Consider the following 19,732-nt stretch of genomic DNA (forward strand, 5'->3'; position numbering starts at 1 on the left):
ACTATGTTACCTGTTGCTGTGTAACAGATTACCCCAAATTTAGCAGCTTTAAACAACACAGTTATTTCACACTGTTTTTGAGGGTTAAGAGTGTAGGAGTGGTTCAATCTGATGGTTTTGCCTCAGGGTCTCTCATGAGGTTGCTGTCAAGCTGTCACCTAAGGTTAAAATCATTGTAAGGTTCAACCAAAATGGGAAGATCCACTTCCAGGCGCACCCAATGGCTGTTGGCAGGCCTCAGTTCCTCAGTTGCTGTTAGCCAGAGACTTTGGTTCCTTACCACATGGGTCTCTCCATTCTTGACATGGCAGCTGGCTTTCCCATTAAATCAGGAGAGAAAGAGACCGAGACATGGGAGAGGTTGGGGTCGTAGAGCGAACAGGCCTCCACCATGATAGAAGCCATAGTTTCTTTTATAACCTAATCTCAGAAGGGGCATACCATCACTTCTGTTGTATTCTGTTGGTCACTCAGACCAAACGTGCTACAATGTGGGTGGGAATATAAAATGAATACTAGGGGGCCGAGGTCATTGGGGACCATCATAGAGACTGGCTACCATATTATCTTATATTTATATTTCATAGAATACTTTCCTATTTGATTCTAACAACAACTCTATGGAGCAAACAGAGAGAATATTATCCTTTTTTGCACTGATGACATCAAGCCATAGGACAGTGAAATAATCTGTTCTGTTCCTTGCACCAGGGGATTATCAACATTCTGAAGGAATTTTCTCACTGACTTGTTTCTTGGACATTGAGAAGAAGAAGGGGGTGTACAATAATGTACATAGTGGGAGCAGGACAAAATGAAAAGGAGTTATGTAAATTTTTTGTGATCTGTCTGATAGCTTCTATTAAGAGGATTCCTCTGACTGTATTTACAGGAGTACCAAAACGACTACTATAAAGTTCAGATCAGCAATGATTGCATTCCTTAATTCTGATCTTTCTATTCCTTCAGTTCTATTGTCTCCTAAATTCCAGGCTTTATGCTATACCCCAAGGATAAACAGTTGGCACCAAAGGCCTACGTCTAACAGTTACCTTAAACAGCATGAACTGATTCTAGTGGAACCATGGACACAAATGTGAGGACACAGATAGCCTGCCTAGGACTGGGGAGTGTGATATTGGGTGTTTTTGTTTTATTTTATTTTCTGAGCTTTTCTTTTATTTTCTATTTTTTTAACCATGAAAACTGAAATGTTTAAAACTACTTTCATAATTGGGGAGGAAATAAAAATTAAAAATCTTTTTCTGGGAAGATTAAGGTTCATTTTAAAAGTAAGAGGACTCTGAAGCATGTTAGTTCGGTGGAGAGAGATGCAGGGGTGTCAGGCAGAGAATACAGTAGTATATGCAGGGGTGTAGAGCCTGGAAGCACCAGACTTCAGAGTATTTAAATATGCGATCTAGAATCTAAGTGCCTTTTCCTACAAGAAACTGATAAGACTGGGGGAGGGGAGTAACATGCTGTTTGGGAGCTGAGTGGGAGAGAATGGGTGGGGGCAGCAGCCAGTGAGGGCACTTTGGCATTAATCCAAGCAAATACGGTGAAGGGTTGAACTGTGAAAATTGCAGTGAGAACTTGAGAGACATTTTAGTGGTACAGCTTATTTGAAATAGTAGTTTCATGTGGCTTTCTCAGTAAAATGTGTTCCACTGAGTGTTTAGAGTCCTTGTGTAAACTAGAGGGACTCTATGGAAGCTCATGGAGTTACTCAGAGCCTCCATTGAAAAAAGGAATGATTCATGTAATGTATTAATGGTATATACTTTAATCATGTGAAAAGATAAAGACTTTCAGGAATAATTGCCACCTGTTAACTTGAAATGGATTTTGCAGCAGAAATCTGCATTGATCTTCAGGTACCTTGACTAGGGAGTGGCCGTATGTCTTCCGTCTGACCATGGTTACCTATTTTTGATCTGGAAAATTTGGTCATTATAATTATAGGAAAGTTTTGTTTGTATGTGATTATATCTCTGAAATTACATATGATAGTATAATTCAGTCTGTGAAGAGAAAAGACCAGAAATTTTATGGACTGATTTGGGAAGTCATGAAAGCCCATTTGTGAAGTTATTATTCAATATTGAATATTATATTATTCAAATAATAGACTGGACTATACCACTTGGGAGAGGCTTCCTGGAAAGGACCCAAGTATCCAGTGATAATGATTCAATCATGTATTCAAAAATTGTCAAGCATTCACTGTGTGTCAAGTACTGCATTAGACATCAAAGAATTCAAAGCCCAGTGAGTCTCCTCACTGCTTTCAAGGGTCTTCAGGCTAGCAGGCTAGTAAAGGGAAACAATTTAAGTGTTATACATGCTATGATAGAAATCTGTAGGTTATGCAAGTTGGGAATAGTTGAACTAGATTTAAACTGGCAAGTGTCTTCCAATATTGCATGAAGAGTCTTGAAAATTGACCATGACATCCTGTAGTCATGTGTGTGGTGTGTAATTACAGGCCAGCCAAAAATATTTTTATTTCAGTCTGTTTTTTCTTTTCTTTTTTTTTTTAATTTTTATTTATTTATGATAGTCACACACAGAGAGAGAGAGAGAGAGAGGCAGAGACATAGGCAGACGGAGAAGCAGGCTCCATGCACCGGGAGCCCGATGTGGGATTCGATCCCGGATCTCCAGGATCGCGCCCTGGGCCAAAGGCAGGCACCAAACCGCTGCACCACCCAGGGATCCCTCAGTCTGTTTTTTCTATGACTTCTAATCTTTGGGTGTGAGCTGTGCCTTGCTTATGATTTTTAGTATCCCCACAAAATCCTTATAGGTTCAAATCCTACAAAATGCACTGTAACTATTAATGATGAATGTCTCTCGGAGGAGTGGGAAAACATGGGAAGGGAAAAGGCAGCTTCTCCTTTTTGTTGACTTAGGTCTTGAGGCTTCCAGTTTTCAGTTTTCTCCACCCGTGTGGCATATTGCTGCCTGCTCCATTCCTCCTCCCACTAGCCCCTGTATCTGTAAGCCAAGTCACAGTATAGCAACATCTTCAACCATAGTAACCAGCATAAATGTGGTCAGAGTAAACAATCGGGGTAAAGAGAGAGGGGGACATTCTTTTAGTATGCAGGGCCTCTTATTACTCAGATGTTATCACTGCTCTGCACTCTCTAAAAATAAAAATGTGATAGATACATGGTTCAGTAATAGTGTTTTATTCATAATTTTCAACACTTGTATAAAGTATCATGTAAAGATGTTTTAAACAAAAGAAGTCTTTGGGGAATTTGAATGGCCCAAAGAAATGTGAATCCTTAAAATTTAAGTTTTTTAATAGACCAGGAATGTGTTCATGTAACTCTGTTATTCTTGGCTATAGTAGGAACCAATAGATTATTCTGCCTATATCTCATAAATAATTTGTCAAAAAACCAAAATGAGATCTAGATATTTCATGTATTACATACCTTTTATTTGGAAGAGAGGCTGTTTTTATTAATAACATTACAATCCTTGAGTGAGATAAAAGTTAATGGGTAATTATGTATAAGCTAAATGTAAATCATTGTCAGTTTGCAGTTTATTGTCTCTTGCTCTCTGGCCTGTTGTAAACATTGGGTGATTATAAATAACGAAGCTGCTTTATGTGAACTAAAAAGTGATGAGGCTGATACTAGTCAAACTGAGTAGCAGTCGTTAGTAAAACTAATATGAAAGAAATGGAAAATATCGCAGTCATTTCCTAGTTCTGTAAAAAGGTATTTACGTTATACAGTTAGAGAACAGAAGGAGTGAACTCATGCCTTAATGAAATGTTTGTGAATTATAGAAACTAAGGATAGAAAAGATGCATCTGGCTTACTGGAAGATCATTGATTTAATCTGTTTGTAAAGTGTCCCAAGTATGGAAATTACTTTTGTGGCTTGTAGTCTAAGGTTAAGAAAGTTCTTTTCAGCTATAATTAGAATTAGTCTTCCTTTTTCTATATTTAGCTATTGATCTTTGGCTTTTATCCTTTTATCTCGTCAGACAATAGTTATGCAGACTCTTTTCCAGACTTCATTTGAGTGTAATGCATGTCATTAGGCTGTGCTGTGCTATGCATGACTTTCAAAATCCTTAAGATCTTTCTCCAACTTTTTTTTGACCATGTTTTTTCCTCATTTGTGAAATTTGTATAAATAATAGCACCCAATTAAAATATAGGGCAGATATGAAATGGAATTAATAAAAATGATTTTAGGAATATTTTAGAAATTTAAAGTACTGTACAAATATTATATGAGAGTATTTTATGCACTTTATTGTAATTGCTCAGAATCTTTTTCAGGAAAATAGATTATCCTGTGTGGAGGTTTCTGTATCTTTTCTGTGCACAAGATTGTCACCCCTTTTGTCAGATCACATACACACATCCTTTTATATTCTGAATCTAAGATGAGTTAAGCTCAGAAGGGCATGGATTCCCTTATTCCAATCTCAGAAGAGCAGTGGACTATTATTTTTGTAAACAGTGCTGAGTTTATTTTGGCTGATGTTTTTGGAATTACATATAATAATGAAGTGACTGTTGGTTTATTTTGAATGTAGATAGAGTCATGTCTCTTGTTCTTTGGCATTTTTATAACTTCTTACCTGATTTTCTTACCACCATCATTCTCAGGTCTTAAAAATTATATTTTGAATAGTAAGTAACTGTACATTTTAGGTTTTAATATGATTTTTAATGTATACTAGAAAATTGCTGCCTGAATATATTTTAGAATAATGAAAGAGATAACAAATATAAGGGAACTTCCTGAAGGGCAACAGCACCTCTAGAACTCACTCTCTTTTCCTAGAAGTCTGGGCTTTATTTTAAGACTTCACATCTGAATCCAAAAAGCCTGTCTTTATTCAACTAACCTAAAGGTCCTCAGGATACTGGTTCCATTCAAGAGCTATTTCAGGACATTAGTTTGGTGTTTTCTCCTGGGATGGGCTTAGGACAAGCTTTACATGTTCTTAAACCTAATTGTATTCCTGACACACAGAGAAACAGAGCCAGACAATTTCTCTGACTCTGGAACAACATTGATTACTTAATGTCTTTGGACTAAAGTGGGGTCTAAGTAGAATCTCCCATGAACAGTTCTAAATTCATTTTGCTTTGAATTCAGACCAATTTCCATAGTTTTCCTAGAACTAAATTAGCTTCATTAAGTAATTAACTACTTTGATTTTTCAGAAAAGCTTTTTTTCGTGTCAGTTTATGTGGTTGATATTTTCTGCCTCGTTAAGTGTCTTTTTTTTTTCCTTACATATTACTTTTAACAAATGTGAAAATGTGGAGTCTTAAGAAAGGGCATTCTTACTAGACATTGAATCTCATTTACATAGAATTGAAATGACCTCAGTGGAAGGATGGTAGAATTTAATTTATCATAGGTTTGACCTTAAAAAAATTAAAGAAGGTAATGAAACATTAGGAAACATCTTTGTATGTCTTTGCTTATAGAAAGATAAAATATTCCTAACATTGTTTGATTTATAGGCGTTATAGGAAAAGAATGTAAATCTAGAGCTTTTAAATGTACAATAATTTGCCAGTCATTTTTTTCTTCTAATCCTGTATCTGGCTTCTGGCAGAAAATAGCTGGCACACTCAAGGGAACTTAGAGAGAATTTACTGAAAAGAATTGTTTACAGATGTGTGGGTAGAGTTAAGAGAACTAACAGGACCATCAGTGGAGGGAGCCATTTCTATCTTGAAGAGGAGGGAGCAAAAGCTGGGAGAAGGGCCATGCGATAGCAGCGGTGGCCAGAAGTGGTAGCATGTAGCCACCACCAAAGCTGCCATCCCTTGGGCAGGAAGTAGAGAGAATTACTACTTAGAGCGCCTGAGTGGCATGGTCGCTTGAACATCCAACTCTTGATTTTGGCTCAGGTCATGATCTCAGGGTCATGGAATCGAGCCCCATGTCTGCTTGTTCTTCTCCCTCTGCTCTTCTCTCTCTCTTCTCTCTCTCTTTCTTTCTTTCATACATACATACATTAATCTTTTTAAAAATAATAATAATACCCAGACCTTTCTCTCCTCTGATTTTCTTTGTTGGAACTGCCCATTGGGCGAACCAGGCCAGAAAGCAGAAGGCAGGGGAGCCTGGATCATGCAGTCCATAGAGATCAGTCTTCCAGAGCACAAAGCAGTCTAAAGAAAAGGCAGCGATGAGCCCACAGGGAAACTGTTTTGTATAGCTCCTGAGTAGGAGAGCTTGAGTGTCATGTACTTTGATTCAGAATTATTCATTTGAAATATGAGTTGGGCAGACCTGGTCAACATCTGTGTTCCTCTTATAAATTAGAATTTGAAGTGAGAAATTTCAAACCACTCATCTTCATTATATTTCACATTATTGCATAATATTTTTTCTCCTGTCTCTCCAGATTACAATTCCTAGGCCTTCTGTGGCATCCACACAGTCAACTTCAGGAAGCTTTCACTATGGTCAGCAGCCAGAGAAGAAAGACCTTCAGCCCTTGGAACCCACAGTGGAACTTTACTCTCCAAGGGAGAACTTCTCTGGCCTAGTTGTAACAGAGGGCGAACCTCCTAGTGGAGGAAGCAGAACAGACTTGGGGCTTCAGATAGATCATATTGGTCATGACTTGTTACCCAATATTAGAGAGTGTAACAAATCTCAAGAGCTGGGACCAAAAGACCTTCCTGACCATAACAGACTGGCTATGAGAGAATTTGAGAGTCTCCCTAGGGAAACCGAAGAGAAAAGCAATCTTCTAGGGTTGGATAATGAAGATGAGAAGTTAAGCAAAGGGCAGCATTATATTGAGATCGCCTCCCTTCCAGGAGACTTGGTAACTGTGGAAAGGGATCACTCAGCTACTACTGAACCTCTTGATGTGACAAAGACACAGACTTTTAGTGTAGTGCCAAATCAAGACAAAAATCAGGAGATAATGAAGCTTCTGGCAGTCGGAACTTCAGAAATTTCTCCACGAGTCATTGACCCACACGTTGAAGGACAGATAGGTCAGGTGGCAGCAATGCAAAAAAGTAAGATATCTAAGGATGATGACATCAGGAGTGAAGACTTGCCAGGTCAGCAGGGAGACCTGTCTACTTTTTTGCACCAAGAGGGTAAGAGGGAGAAAATGGCCCCTAGAAATGGAGAATTATTTCATTGTGTTTCAGAGAGTGAACATTGTCCCCCATCCCGGAAGGATATGATTAGGTCATCCTTTGTAACTAGACACAGCCGAATCCCTGTTTTAGCACAAGAGATAGACTCAACTTTTGAGTCCTCCTCTCCAGTGTCTGCAAAAGAGAAGCTCCTCCAAAAGAAAGCTTATCAGCCAGACCTAGTCAGGCTTCTGGTGGAAAAAAGGCAACTCAAGTCTTTCCTTGGGGACCTCTCAAGTGCCTCTGATAAATTGCTAGAGGAGAGACTAGCCGCTGTTCCTGCTCCCTTTTCTGAGGAGGAAGTCTTTGCTCCCTTTTCAAGACTGGCTGTGGATTCACACCTGAGCAGATCAGCCGAAGACAGCTTTTTGTCACCCATCATTTCCCAGTCCAGAAAGAGCAAAATTCCACGGCCAGTTTCTTGGGTCAACACAGATCAAGTCAGCAGCGCAACTTCAACTCAGTTCTTGCCTCGGCCACCACCAGGAAAGCCACCCACGAGGCCTGGAGTAGAAGCCAGGTAATGTTCCGTGTTCTTACTATGTTAAGTGCACAGTGTTATTTCTTTGTCTGATTATATCAGTGGTTTCATTTATTTGTTGCCTGCTTCTCATCGTCTTGTTTCCTTCCTACCTTCCCCAAGCCTTATAGCCGTAGACAAGGTCATGCTGATCCAAATTTATTCTTAGCTCTCCCACCCTCTAGCAGTGTGACCCTTAGTTTCCTCATCTATAAAATAGGTCTTCTATTTGCCTCGTGGTTTGGGGGAGGATAAAATAAGGTTGCATGCATGTAGAGCTTTGTGCAGGGCTTGGTTAGTACATAACATAGTTTACTTCTCTTTTAGTCCATTTTAACTGCTAGATACTCAGTAATTTTACAGCTTTTTCTAGTCAGAATCCCATTATAACAGGTATCACTATGATGTCAAATTCCAGTGAAAAAGGTTGTGTCTGTAAATTGATGAGTGGGCCCTGGTAACAGTGCTATTTATCTGATTATAATGAATTAAACAAACACAAAAACCCTATAGGCAGTTTCCCTAGGTCTCATGATACATAAATCCATACATAATAAAAAGTATTAGATTAATATTAACTATATGGCATACTTGTTTATTGAAGTATTCTCATATATAGTTGGCCACAGTGTGATTATATTTTAAAGGAGAGAGGAAAATCCTGGGCAGGGGGGTGGTGATAAACCAGTTAAGAGTGCTTTCCTTGTGGAGCAATTACTCATTCCACAGACTAGAATGGTCTAAACCTTTGGAGAATAATGAAAAAAAGGATGGCCACTTAACAAAAACAAGGTGGAAATCAAAATACATGAAGACCATAGCCTGTTAGTACAACAGAAGGTCTCCACATGTTATGGATTCTGAAGTGTATTATTTTTTTTTAAGATTTTATTTATTCGTGAAGGACACAGAGAGAGGCATAGATGGGGGGAGGGGGGGAAGCAGGCTCCTCTCAGGGAGCCCGATATGAGACTTGATCCCCGGACCCCAGGATCATGCGATAAGCCTACGGCAGATGCTCAACTGCTGAGTCACCCAGGTGTCCCTGAAGTATATTAAAGTGAGATTCTGTCTGTATCATTACGCAGCAGAACTTGCTCCCCTTAGCTAAGGTAAATTTAGTTCTGAGTTGCTATAGGGTTTCAGGTTTAAGAGTGCCTAAGCATTGGATTTGAAGTGCCAGTGGGACTAGACTTCCACAGGAAGAATGACAATGAGTAAACAGCAGTCATTTGAGACATTTTGGAAAGGTGATTCCATGAACAGTAGCCACAGGTCCCCTCTTCCTTCTGCTTATCCTCTGTACTTAATAGAGGTAATGTATCTGTGGCAACTTGGGCTGCTTTGGACCACAGCAAACAAATCTTGATTATCACTTATTACTTAGCACTTTACATGTCCCTTAAAAGTAACACTTGGTAACCAATCCAAGTTTGTGACATTGTGTCAAATATTACAGAGCTGACCAACCTGGATCTCATCTGGGAACTCAGGGGGAGTTCAGCTTTCCCACATAGGTCCTGGCACAGAAGGAGGATTTTATTTCATTCTTCAAAGTTTACTATAAGATCCACAAGGGTAGGCTTAACCAGAATGAGTTTCATCATGTCAGAATACATAGACGGTGAGAAAGGAAGAGGAGAGAATTCAGAGAAAAAAATAATTAGCTTGCTGCTGACCTGTGATGGTGTTGATGGCTATTTATGCCCCTATATCCTGCAGGTGCTAATACAACCTTGGAAGTTCTCCTACTTCCTTCTAGAAGAAGTGGCGTGTCAGCACTTTGAGGTTTAAATTCTTTAACTGAATGGATTTTAGGCCAAGGCAGATGTTTAGGGTAGAGAAGACACTGCTGTTCATATAAATATTCTCTAGATTTAGAATTCTAAGGTCCAATTCAATTGCCAGTAAGATGGGCAGTCAGCACCCAAACCCAGCTACCCTGAATCTTGGACTATTGTCAGGGACAGAAAGTGAGGCCCAGAGAAACCAGTGACTACTCTTTCCTTTTGCAAAGTGTTAAATGTGGTTGAAATATACTTTTTTTTGAGATTTAAAAAATTTATTTATTAGAGACACACACAGAGACAGGCAGAGGGAGAAGCAGGCTCCATGCAGGGAGCCTGACATGGGACTCGATCCCGGGTCTCCAGGATCACGCCCTGGGCTGAAGGTGGCGCTAAACCGCTAAGCTACCGGGGCTGCCCTGAAATATACTTTTATCTGCAGTTCCTGCTGTTGGAGAGTACACTTTATGTTGAAGACTTATATTTTGTGGGGTTTAATGTTTGCATATACACATGCCAAATTTCTGTTGTGGGAGCCTTAAACAAAATGCTTTACTCTCTTTCTCATTTACCAACATGCTAGAGACATTTCATTAAGTTGATCCTAAAATTAGAAGAATAAATATGCCAGAGTGCCTGGCTGGCTTAGTCAGAAGAGTGTGTGACTCTTGATCTTTGGGTCGAGAGTTTGAGCCCCATGTTGGGTGTGCAGATTACTTAAATAAAAACGTAAAAAAAAAAAAAAAAAGAAGAAGAAGAAGAAAGAAAAAAGAAGAAAGAAGAAGAAGAAAGAAGAAGAAAAGAAGAAGAAGAAGGAGAAGAAGGAGAGCAAACATGGTTTAGGAGGAAAGGGACTAACAATATTTAAGTCCTGAATGGCAGACAGCCAACTAAATACTTTACTTGGGCCAGTGTTCTTGGCTGCTCAGTAATCATGGGAGGTAGATAGTATTCCCATTAAAAGCCGGGAGCGGTTACATGCACTGCTAGTGAGGATGTAATTTATGTAGCAACTATGGAAAACTATATGGCCCACAAAAAATGAAAAATAGAACTACCATACAATCCAGTAATTTTACTGCTGGGTATTTACCCCAAAGAAAACAATTTCTTTTAATTTGAAAAGATATATGCACACCTATGTTTATAGCAGCATTATTTATAATAGCCAGGATATGGAAGCAACCTGAGTGTCCATTAATGGATGAATGGGTAAAGATGTAGGTGTGTGTGTGTACATAGAATATAATAGAATATTGCTCAACCATAAAAAAGAACAAAATCTTGCCACTTACAACATGGATGGACTTGGAGGGTATTATACTAAGTGAAATTAGAGAAAGACAGATACCAAATACATATAAGTGAAATCATATGGCATTTTCACACTTACATGTGAAATCTGAATAAACCAAACAAACAGAAACAGACTCAAATACAGAAAACAAACTGTTGGTTGCCAGAGAGGGAGTGGGGTGGGAGGGAAGGTAAGGGGTGATAGTAAGAGGTACGAACTTTAAGTTATAAAATAAGACATAGGGATGGAAAGTACAGCAAAAAAGAGTATAGTTAATGGTCTTATAATAACCTGGTATGGTGACAGATGGTAACAGAGCTTACGGTGGTGAACATTGTGTAATCTATAGAATTATGGAATCACTGTGCTGTATACCTGAAATTATTATAACATTGTATGTCAACTGTACTTAAAAAAAAAAATACACACTAGGAGAGGTTAAGTAATTTGTCCAGGGTCATACAACTGGTATGTGAAAGAGTAACTCTGTTTCCAGTGTTTGCTGGCTTGACTCACATTGTACACATTGTCATGAGGACACTATGTCTGGATACACTTGAATTAAAATGAAAATAATTCTTCTGTGTTCTTTTAAGGCTCCGCAGATACAAAGTCCTAGGAAGTAGCAATTCCGACTCAGACCTTTTCTCCCGCCTGGCCCAGATTCTTCAAAATGGATCTCAGAAACCCCGGAGCACTACTCAGTGCAAGAGTCCAGGATCCCCTCACAATCCAAAAACACCACCCAAGAGTCCAGTTGTCCCTCGCAGGAGTCCCAGTGCCTCTCCTCGAAGCTCTTCCTTGCCTCGCACATCCAGTTCCTCACCATCCAGGGCTGGACGGCCCCACCATGACCAGAGGAGTTCATCCCCGCATCTGGGGAGAAGCAAGTCACCTCCCAGCCACTCAGGATCTTCCTCTTCCAGGAGGTCCTGCCAACAGGAGCATTGCAAACCCAGCAAGAATGGCCTGAAAGGATCCAGCAGCCTCCACCACCACTCGGCCAGCACTAAAGCCCCCCCGGGGAAGAGTAAGTCAGCCACTAAACTCAGCAGATAGGAGCCGGGCTGCATCTCTGTGAAAGGTGTGAGATCTTCCTCCTAAACCTGATGCATGTGTGTCCCTGTACTGTCTATTTAAAAAAAAATCAGTGTTGATCTTCTCTTGCAAAAGAAAGTAACATGATAAATTATTTATAAGAAGACATAAATATATGATAAGGAATTACCTAAGGCAGGCAGCAAGCAGATCAGGAATCAATGCCTTTGCATAGGAAGGGGCAATCCAGCAAAATCCAAGGGGAAGATTAAGTGATTTCTCGTTTTTTAGCTGCCTTTGAAACAAAAAAATTGAAGTAAGAAATTGAATGGAATTTTAAGGGGTTTGGCCTGTTTTTTTTAAGGCATTCCTCAGAGATTATATAGCAAAAGCGAAACTTCTTGTTTTATTATTTTCATTCAAAACTTCCCAACCTAGGAGAGTCAGAATTGCTCTAATATGAGGGTATATAACAAGTCTGACGCTGGGGAGCCAGTGCTCCTATACTTGTGGCTTGTGTGTTTGAGTTCACACCTTTTACTACCCTCCCTGGATTTCTGTTTTTAAAGTTAGTATATCTCCCCTGATGCAATCTCCTTTCTCTTATTTTAACAATACATTCTAATATGCTTTTAGCAACACATGCTGAGAATTTCAAATCCAGTTGTTTGGTGGGTTTTTTTTTTTTTTTTTTTTTTTTTTTTTTTTTAATTTTTTTTTTTTTTGTTTGGTGGGTTTTTTGTTGTTTTTTTTTTTTTTTGGTGTGTGTGTGTGTGTGTGTGTCCTAATATTTTTCTGTGGAGCAGAAAAAAAGAACAGTTAACAGTTTTTAACTCAGTATATTTTTATTGTGAAAAAGAACTACTGAAACTTAGGTAAAGGAAGAAGTGTAAGCAGAGCTTACTGTGCAGGCATTACTGCTTTAAGGACAGGGACAGAGTGGGGCAAATACCATTCAAGACAAAAGAACCTTCTTCCCCTTTGTCTCGTCCTTGTGGAAGGAAGACCAACCAGAGCAGACCTTGCTTTCTTAGGTCTTCTAGATACCGACTATTTCCAATAGCAACCTCCAAGATGATACCAGGGAAGTACAATGCTGTGGAATGTGACTTTATGCTCTTAGAGATTTAGAAAGAAAAATAGAAAGAAATTAGGTACGTTGTTGAGGCTTATGATCCTCAAACTTTGTATTTTATACATTTAGCCAATAAGGAATGAGTATCTGGGGAAATAAATTTAGGCTCAATATTTATCTTTTAATGTTTTATTACCTGCTTCTCCTGTGCTTTAGTTTGAATATTTGGGCTTTTGGACCTGATTTCCTTGTAACCTCAATTTATAAAGCTACGAGGAGGTGCATATTTGTTCTAATTTCACTCTTCTGCTACCAGAAATCAGGCAAAAGTAAATTATGCTAGATTTTTCAAATGGGCTCTTTTCTACTCTGTAGGCGTTTTGTGTTGTAGAGACCTTATTGAGGTCAGGTAAATCAGTCTGCTTGCTGTTGAAATTTGCCTTCTAGCAAACATCTGTGCTTTCTCTTTGACCTTGTGTTTGCTGCCAAACCTAATATGGTTGAATTGGAAAACAGAAAAAACAAAACAAACAAAAACAACAAAAAAGAAAAGTATATTTCCTCACCAAGTGAATACATTCTAATGCTGCATCAAAGCTGCCCTGAAGCTGCACTGAACTTATCTCGTTCTCTTTATCTGTGTTGAGCTTTTTTAAAAACAAAAAACAAAACTCAAAACACTATTGAGTCCTAAACGATCTCATAAGAAAATGTAGCATAGTGTGGAATCTTAATTTCTCTCCGGTTTCAAGCACTACAGAGGAATGCCATAGATAAGATATATTTGCTGTTTAACTAAAGCAACTGTAATATTGGAAGACCGGTCATTCTGTATTATATTGTACAATAGTTGCTGTAACACTACTTGCATGTCTTCATGGTAAATGATATAAATATTTATAAATATATAGAGAAACATATGCTTATATAAACTCATTCTTTCTCATTCTCCATTTGTAATTTCAAGATCACAGATGGTGAAATTCCTTTTTGTGTGCCTCGTGTACACTTGGGCCTTGCCTGTCTTCATTTTCTGAAAATATGCTCTTGGCATGGGACACTTCAGATTCTTCTTGCCTTCTTTGTGTATAATGCAAGGGTTGGCAGCCTCCAAGCCAAGATATGTTATTTAATTTTCACTTTTAAAAGATTTTAATAGGGGAAAAAATTACTGGTATGTGCTTGTAATACTGGCTCAAAAATTTGTCATGTTAATCTCATAATTCTGTCCTTACGGTTAAAGAGGATAAACTAGGATGATAATCATGGGTCTGACATAAATTGATATAAAGAAAAAATCTCTTAAAAATTGCCATTCTACATTCTTCTTTTCACCTCACTATTTTTTGGATGGTGGGGGAGTGGAGTAATATACAGTTAAGGAATTATCTTCTTTTTTTGTTGTATTGGCGAAATTGTACTAAAAGTAGCCAGCTTTTATCACAGCTTTTATCTTGACCCCTGTCCTGAGAAATGTGCCCGTCATAACCATTGGAAAAACAGATGAGGCTATAATTGTGGTATGTGTCTTTTTCTTTTTGGTATTTCTCTTCTGGTGGTCAAAACAGGCAGTGATGGCAACATGGCAATTGGGTATTTTCTCTCTCTTGGTTTCTTTTGTCTTTCTCCCAACTCCGCCACTATGTTGTCCCCTTTTCTAAATAGCACTAGGTGAACTCCAGATCCAGAGAGAAATAGCCTCAGTGTATAAGAATACTTTATTTTGCAAATAGAGGAAAGAGTTAACCAAAGATGTTTCTGCTCGGATGCTTTCAAAAGAAAACAGACTTGTTATATCAAATGTATCAATAGGTCCACTTAAAAGTACTATCTTATATAGAGATTTACTTTATGGTTTTTAAAAGCATAGTTTGTGCTTTTTGATGTTCAATGTCTCAGGCTTAAAAGAGAAGTCAGCAGTCCTGAGCAAAAAATATTTTTGGCACAGGATTTTTGGTTTTGCTTTATTTTAAGGTATGATACACGGAATGAGTTGGTTATTTATTTATTGTTGTTGTTTTAGTTCCTTATTTTTCTAATTTATTTTAAGTTTTTTTTAGTATGGCATATTTCAGATTTCAGTGACAAGCATGGATCATCCAAGTAATTATAAACCAGTTGGGTTATTTTACCTAAGGTGAGGGACATGGCCACTAATTAAAGTCAAGCCAGACTATACTCTATAAAAGTGTAGCATGGGGCAAAAGTTAAAATAATCTTTTGAAAATCAAGTGCCTCCTGGTTTCTCTTCTCATGAAAAAATGACAACCCTACTCCTACTTGCCCTCCCCTCTCCTCCACCATGTCTAGTCTCTGGAATTACTTGGATGGAGTAGAAAATGGATTAGCACGGGCTCAGTCCCTGTAGATAGCATTCTTCTTACATTATGCTGCCATATCTCCAGGGTATACAGATTGGCTAAAATATTAAAATTTCACCTGGTAATCTTTTACACAGCATAAAGGCATTTAACTTTAATGTATAGCGAACAAAGGCAAATTGGGTCATATCAAATGTAACCTTAAAGCACAGACTGTAAACATCTTTGAATGTGGTAGGTCTCAGGCAAGCGCTGTCATTCCCACCTTGGTGTGCAGGCTGGCTTTGTGGACAAGGGCACCAGCACATTTGTGTTTCTTAAGTTGCATGTTGGGAAGTGAATGTTTTTTTGTAAAAGTTGCCAAGTCATTCCAGTCCTGAATAAGTAGCAAAATAATTGATACCCACTATTGTCATTATCCGCTTTGTATTATTTGCTTTAAAATACTAAGCAAATCCCAGCTGCTTCCTGAGTCGGTGGACTAGTACAGTATCTCTTTCTATCCAGCTCCTAGCCACTAGGGGAACTTGAGGTTCTTTGGTAATCATCAGAGGTTCCTTCCAGGCCACAGATTTTTATGCAAATGTTTCTATGGTTGCATTCAATCTACAAGGAAAAAGTGTACTTAGTGCATGTTTTATAAACCCACGCACAGATAGTTAAAACTATAATTAGTTTTTCTATACCCGATAGCTTTGAGTTAAAAACAGATGCTTTTTTCCCCCAGAGGATTCTTTGTTCTGCGAACTACATTCTTAATCTAACATTAGGAATTGGTGATAGGAGAAACAGGATCCGGAATTCAGAGTTCAGTGGCTTAGGGAAAAAAAATGCATCTTATTCTGGCCATTTGAATATAAATTTGTAGGTAAGTCTAGATTTAGTCTTGGAGATCAAAGTTTTCACATTTAAAACTTTTTTCATGCCTTTATATCTATCAAAACATGGTGTATGTTAGGGAATCATTTTTTCTGTCATGTTCATGTATTTTGGAATGAAGTTGTTTGCATTCACTCTTTTATATTCTGCCCACTTCTGTTTATGAGCATTTACCACAGATGTGTTGGGACTTTGCCTAAAGGGAGGCAGATTTTGGCACCTGTATCGCCGAGGAGAGAGAGACTGGTTGGTGACAGGGCATTGTTCAACTTTCTTGAGTTTGGGTCTGTACAGTTTGTGTTTTAACACAAAAAGTATTACAGGATTGAGGCATATAACCACTACGGTAGTCCCCACATGTCAATATTCACCCGAGTTCCAGGTGCAGATTTAGACCTTAACTTAGAGAAGGGAACACGCAGCAGCTGCGGTCCTCAGACCACATAGGAAGACATGGTACATGGAAGCCCCCGGGTGGTGGTGAGGACCTCCCACTTCCCTGCCCCCATCCAGTAGAACTCTAATGTACACCTTGAAGATGGGAGAGGAGTGTGGAAACATCATATCATTGGATTTTTTTCAATCATTTGGTTGCCCCTTTGGCATTAGGAGAACGTTTAACCCAGATAGTCTTAGGGGCCTACAGATTCAGTTGCCAACAGTGCAAGGGAGAGCTGCAGGAAGTATATAGGGAATTCCTATAGTTCTTAGGTAAATCCAGGGCATGGGACAAGGATCCCTATTAATTTGAAGGGGAATTTGGGTGCTGCACACCTCAGTCCCTAAGAAATCCTTGGCTGGACATGAAATGATGACATCAGAGTCTTGGCCCATCAGTACATTGTCTGAGTTGTAATGATTATTTGCTCTGACTTTGAAAATATAAGCTTGCTGTTTAATTATTCCCCTTGAGCAAATTTGTTGGGCCAGAAAATGAAAGTATGTGACAAGATCAAGGTAACTTTGTAGTTATTATACACAATCTCAAAAAACTGAATAACCAACAAGTAACATTTAGTAATGATTTGAATAGTTCCTTACATTTTGCTGGATCTTTGGTCTAAGGAGACATGTAAAGGAAATGAGGCCTTTTTTTCATTACCCTGTGAAACTTTAAGAGCCTGCCTGTTAAATTGGAAGTAACAGTATGGGCATAGTATGTATTGCTGGTGATGCTGACATGTCTCTTTGGTACCCCTGGGCCAGAGGTTCTGGGTTCCTTGAAATATAGAATAGGATTCCATGAGGCAGATATTTGAACCTATGTGACTAGAGAATTTGCCCATGGCATAATTTTACATACTAATGATGGATAGGAATTTTACCCTTCTTTTCAGTAGTTTAATACCATTTCATATTATGTACAGAAGTGTTCACTCACCCAGCAAAGAACATTGAGTAAACCCAAGTTTTTAATATACACTCTCCTTGCCATATGATCCTTTCTCCCCGCCTTACAGTAGTACACAGTTTAAAATCATTAAAAATTCATTCACAGCATTTCCCCATATTTGGAATCTGGGTCTTGTTCTTCACTTACAGGGATAAATAAGGCGACCAGAGCTTGAATGTGATTTATTTTAGGGAATGACCCAGGGAGGGGAAAGCCCTTAGAACTTTTCAAAACTATTTTATTTTTAAACGATTCACAAGATAGATAAATTAGTTCAGTAAGGTAAAAAGCATTCAGAAATACAGTTAGGAAGATGAGGTAAACAACACTCCTGCCTCTTGGGGCTCTGAAATTGGATTGAGTGAATTGAAGAAAGAAGAGAACTGATTAGACGACTGATGCTTGAACCCACACACTCCTCTCTCCTGCACAGCTCCTGTCCCCCTCCTGACTCCATTCCTAAAATTGCCAAGTGCTGATTTAATTGGGCCGTTTATTTACCAGTTTGTAGCTTTTAGGAAGAAAGAGGGACGGGGAGACATCTAGTTTTGACTTAGGTATAATTCTTGAAAGTTATGAACTGTTGGCAGCTGTTAACATCGATTGAACCACAAACCAGAAGAATTCTCTTGTCGAGCAAGACCAGTAAGTTAGAATAGAGGACTTTAACAATCCCAAGGTTTTCTCCCTTTCTCCTCCTCTTCATGAAACCAGAGTGATGAGAAGTTGCTCTTTGAAATACTTCCAAAGGTATTGTATTGTCCTTTTCCCTCCAAGCAGCCCTCTTTATGCATTTTTGCTCAGGCAACCAAGGACATAAGAGTATTGGCAGAAACATGGAGTGCTTTTGTATAGGCCATCTGTACATAAAAGTGTAATTATTTATTTAATTTCCCCATTTGTATCATATTAAAGCTTTGTACAGTGTTTTAAGTTCTGTTTTAAAATTATTTTGTATTTTATTTTTATAATCTAGTAATAAAATATTCATTCCGCATGCACACTCTAGTTCTGTTTGTGTGTTGGTTTACTTTCAGAAGTGGGAAATACTACCTTCTGAATTTAATAAAGTCACTGAATGCACCAGAGGTTACAAGATCAATAGGGAACAGAAGGTTGCTATAAATGCAGTACCACATCCAGAAGTGACCTAGAAAAAGAAGCACGGGACTGAATAGAAGCTAGGTGTTCAGTATCCCTACAGATAAAAACCAGAGTGCCAGGATACGGGGAGGCTCTTCCCTGTGTAATAAAACTGAAGGTGAAGTAATAAAACTGCAAGTGCTAAGGGAGACCTAAGTGGCTGGGTCCATTAAGCAGGTTAAGCATCAGACTCTTCTTTTCCCCTCTGGTCACAGTCTCAGGGTTGTGGGATGGAGCCCCGGGTCCTGGTCCCTGCTGAGTGTGCAGTTGCTTGAGATTCTCTCTCTCTGCTCCTCCCCCTAACCCACTCTCTTTTGTGCTTGGCTCTCTCAGAATCTTCACACACACACACACACAAAACCAAAAAAACACCTGCCAAGTGCTAAGAGGAGCTCTTGGGAGGCACTCACCTGGGCGCTGCCTCAGCGCACCTGGCGTGGTTCGGCCTGGAGAGCCGGTGCCATCTGTCCTTCTCCCCCTGGCCTCCCGTCCGGATCTTTCAGTGAGTGCCAACATCCAAAGCGCTGCCTGTCTTGTATTTCCAAACGAGAAATTAGTTAACACAAGAATATGCCTCTTAACATTTCAACTGGAAAGTAGTCGAAATAACCTTGGGTAAGGTAAAGATACAGGTAGGCCTTCCTGTGTGTGGAGGGCTGAGCTGAAGATGATAAAAATAGCCCCGGCAAGAATCCTTAGATACACGGGCAGTCCCGGGGGCTCCGCGGGGTGGCGCCGCCTTCAGCCCAGGGCGTGATCCTGGGGACCCCGGATCGAGTCCCACGTCGGGCCCCCTGCATGGAGCCTGCTTCTCCCTCTGCCTCTGCCTCTCTGTCTCTCTCTGTCTCATGAATTAATAAACCTTAAAAAAATTCTTAGACACAAATGATGGATCCGTTGACAATGGCTGCTGGAAAACCGGTGGGTGCCCATAGGCCAGGGGATGGAAAACGCAACCTTCGAGCAAGACAAGGTCAAATGAAATTAGGCTGATTTTATCCTAACTTCTTTAGGGTGGTGCTGGCTGAATCTAGAAAACAAACTCTGGAAAGACTGTGCTTATCACATTAGATAAGACAGGTGTCTCTCTCCGGAGAACTGCGCACCCGTCCCCCC

At 39.3% G+C, this 19,732-nt stretch overlaps 1 protein-coding gene across 3 annotated transcripts in view; it reads left to right on the forward strand.

Moving 5' to 3' along the window:
• TTBK2 (tau tubulin kinase 2) overlaps window positions 1-12,502 on the forward strand; it is a 177,961-nt gene extending 165,459 nt beyond the window's left edge. For all 3 annotated transcript variants that reach the window (XM_041744228.1, XM_041744230.1, XM_041744229.1), the window contains 2 exons: window positions 6,410-7,683; window positions 11,364-12,502. In XM_041744228.1, the coding sequence (XP_041600162.1) occupies window positions 6,410-7,683; window positions 11,364-11,826 (1,737 nt within the window). In that variant the 3' untranslated portion in view covers window positions 11,827-12,502. The remainder of the gene's footprint in view (window positions 1-6,409; window positions 7,684-11,363) is intronic.
• The last annotated feature ends 7,230 nt before the right edge of the window (window positions 12,503-19,732 follow it).

This window comes from Vulpes lagopus, chromosome 2 (genome assembly GCF_018345385.1).
Source record: "Vulpes lagopus strain Blue_001 chromosome 2, ASM1834538v1, whole genome shotgun sequence".
Classification (NCBI taxonomy): domain Eukaryota; kingdom Metazoa; phylum Chordata; class Mammalia; order Carnivora; family Canidae; genus Vulpes; species Vulpes lagopus.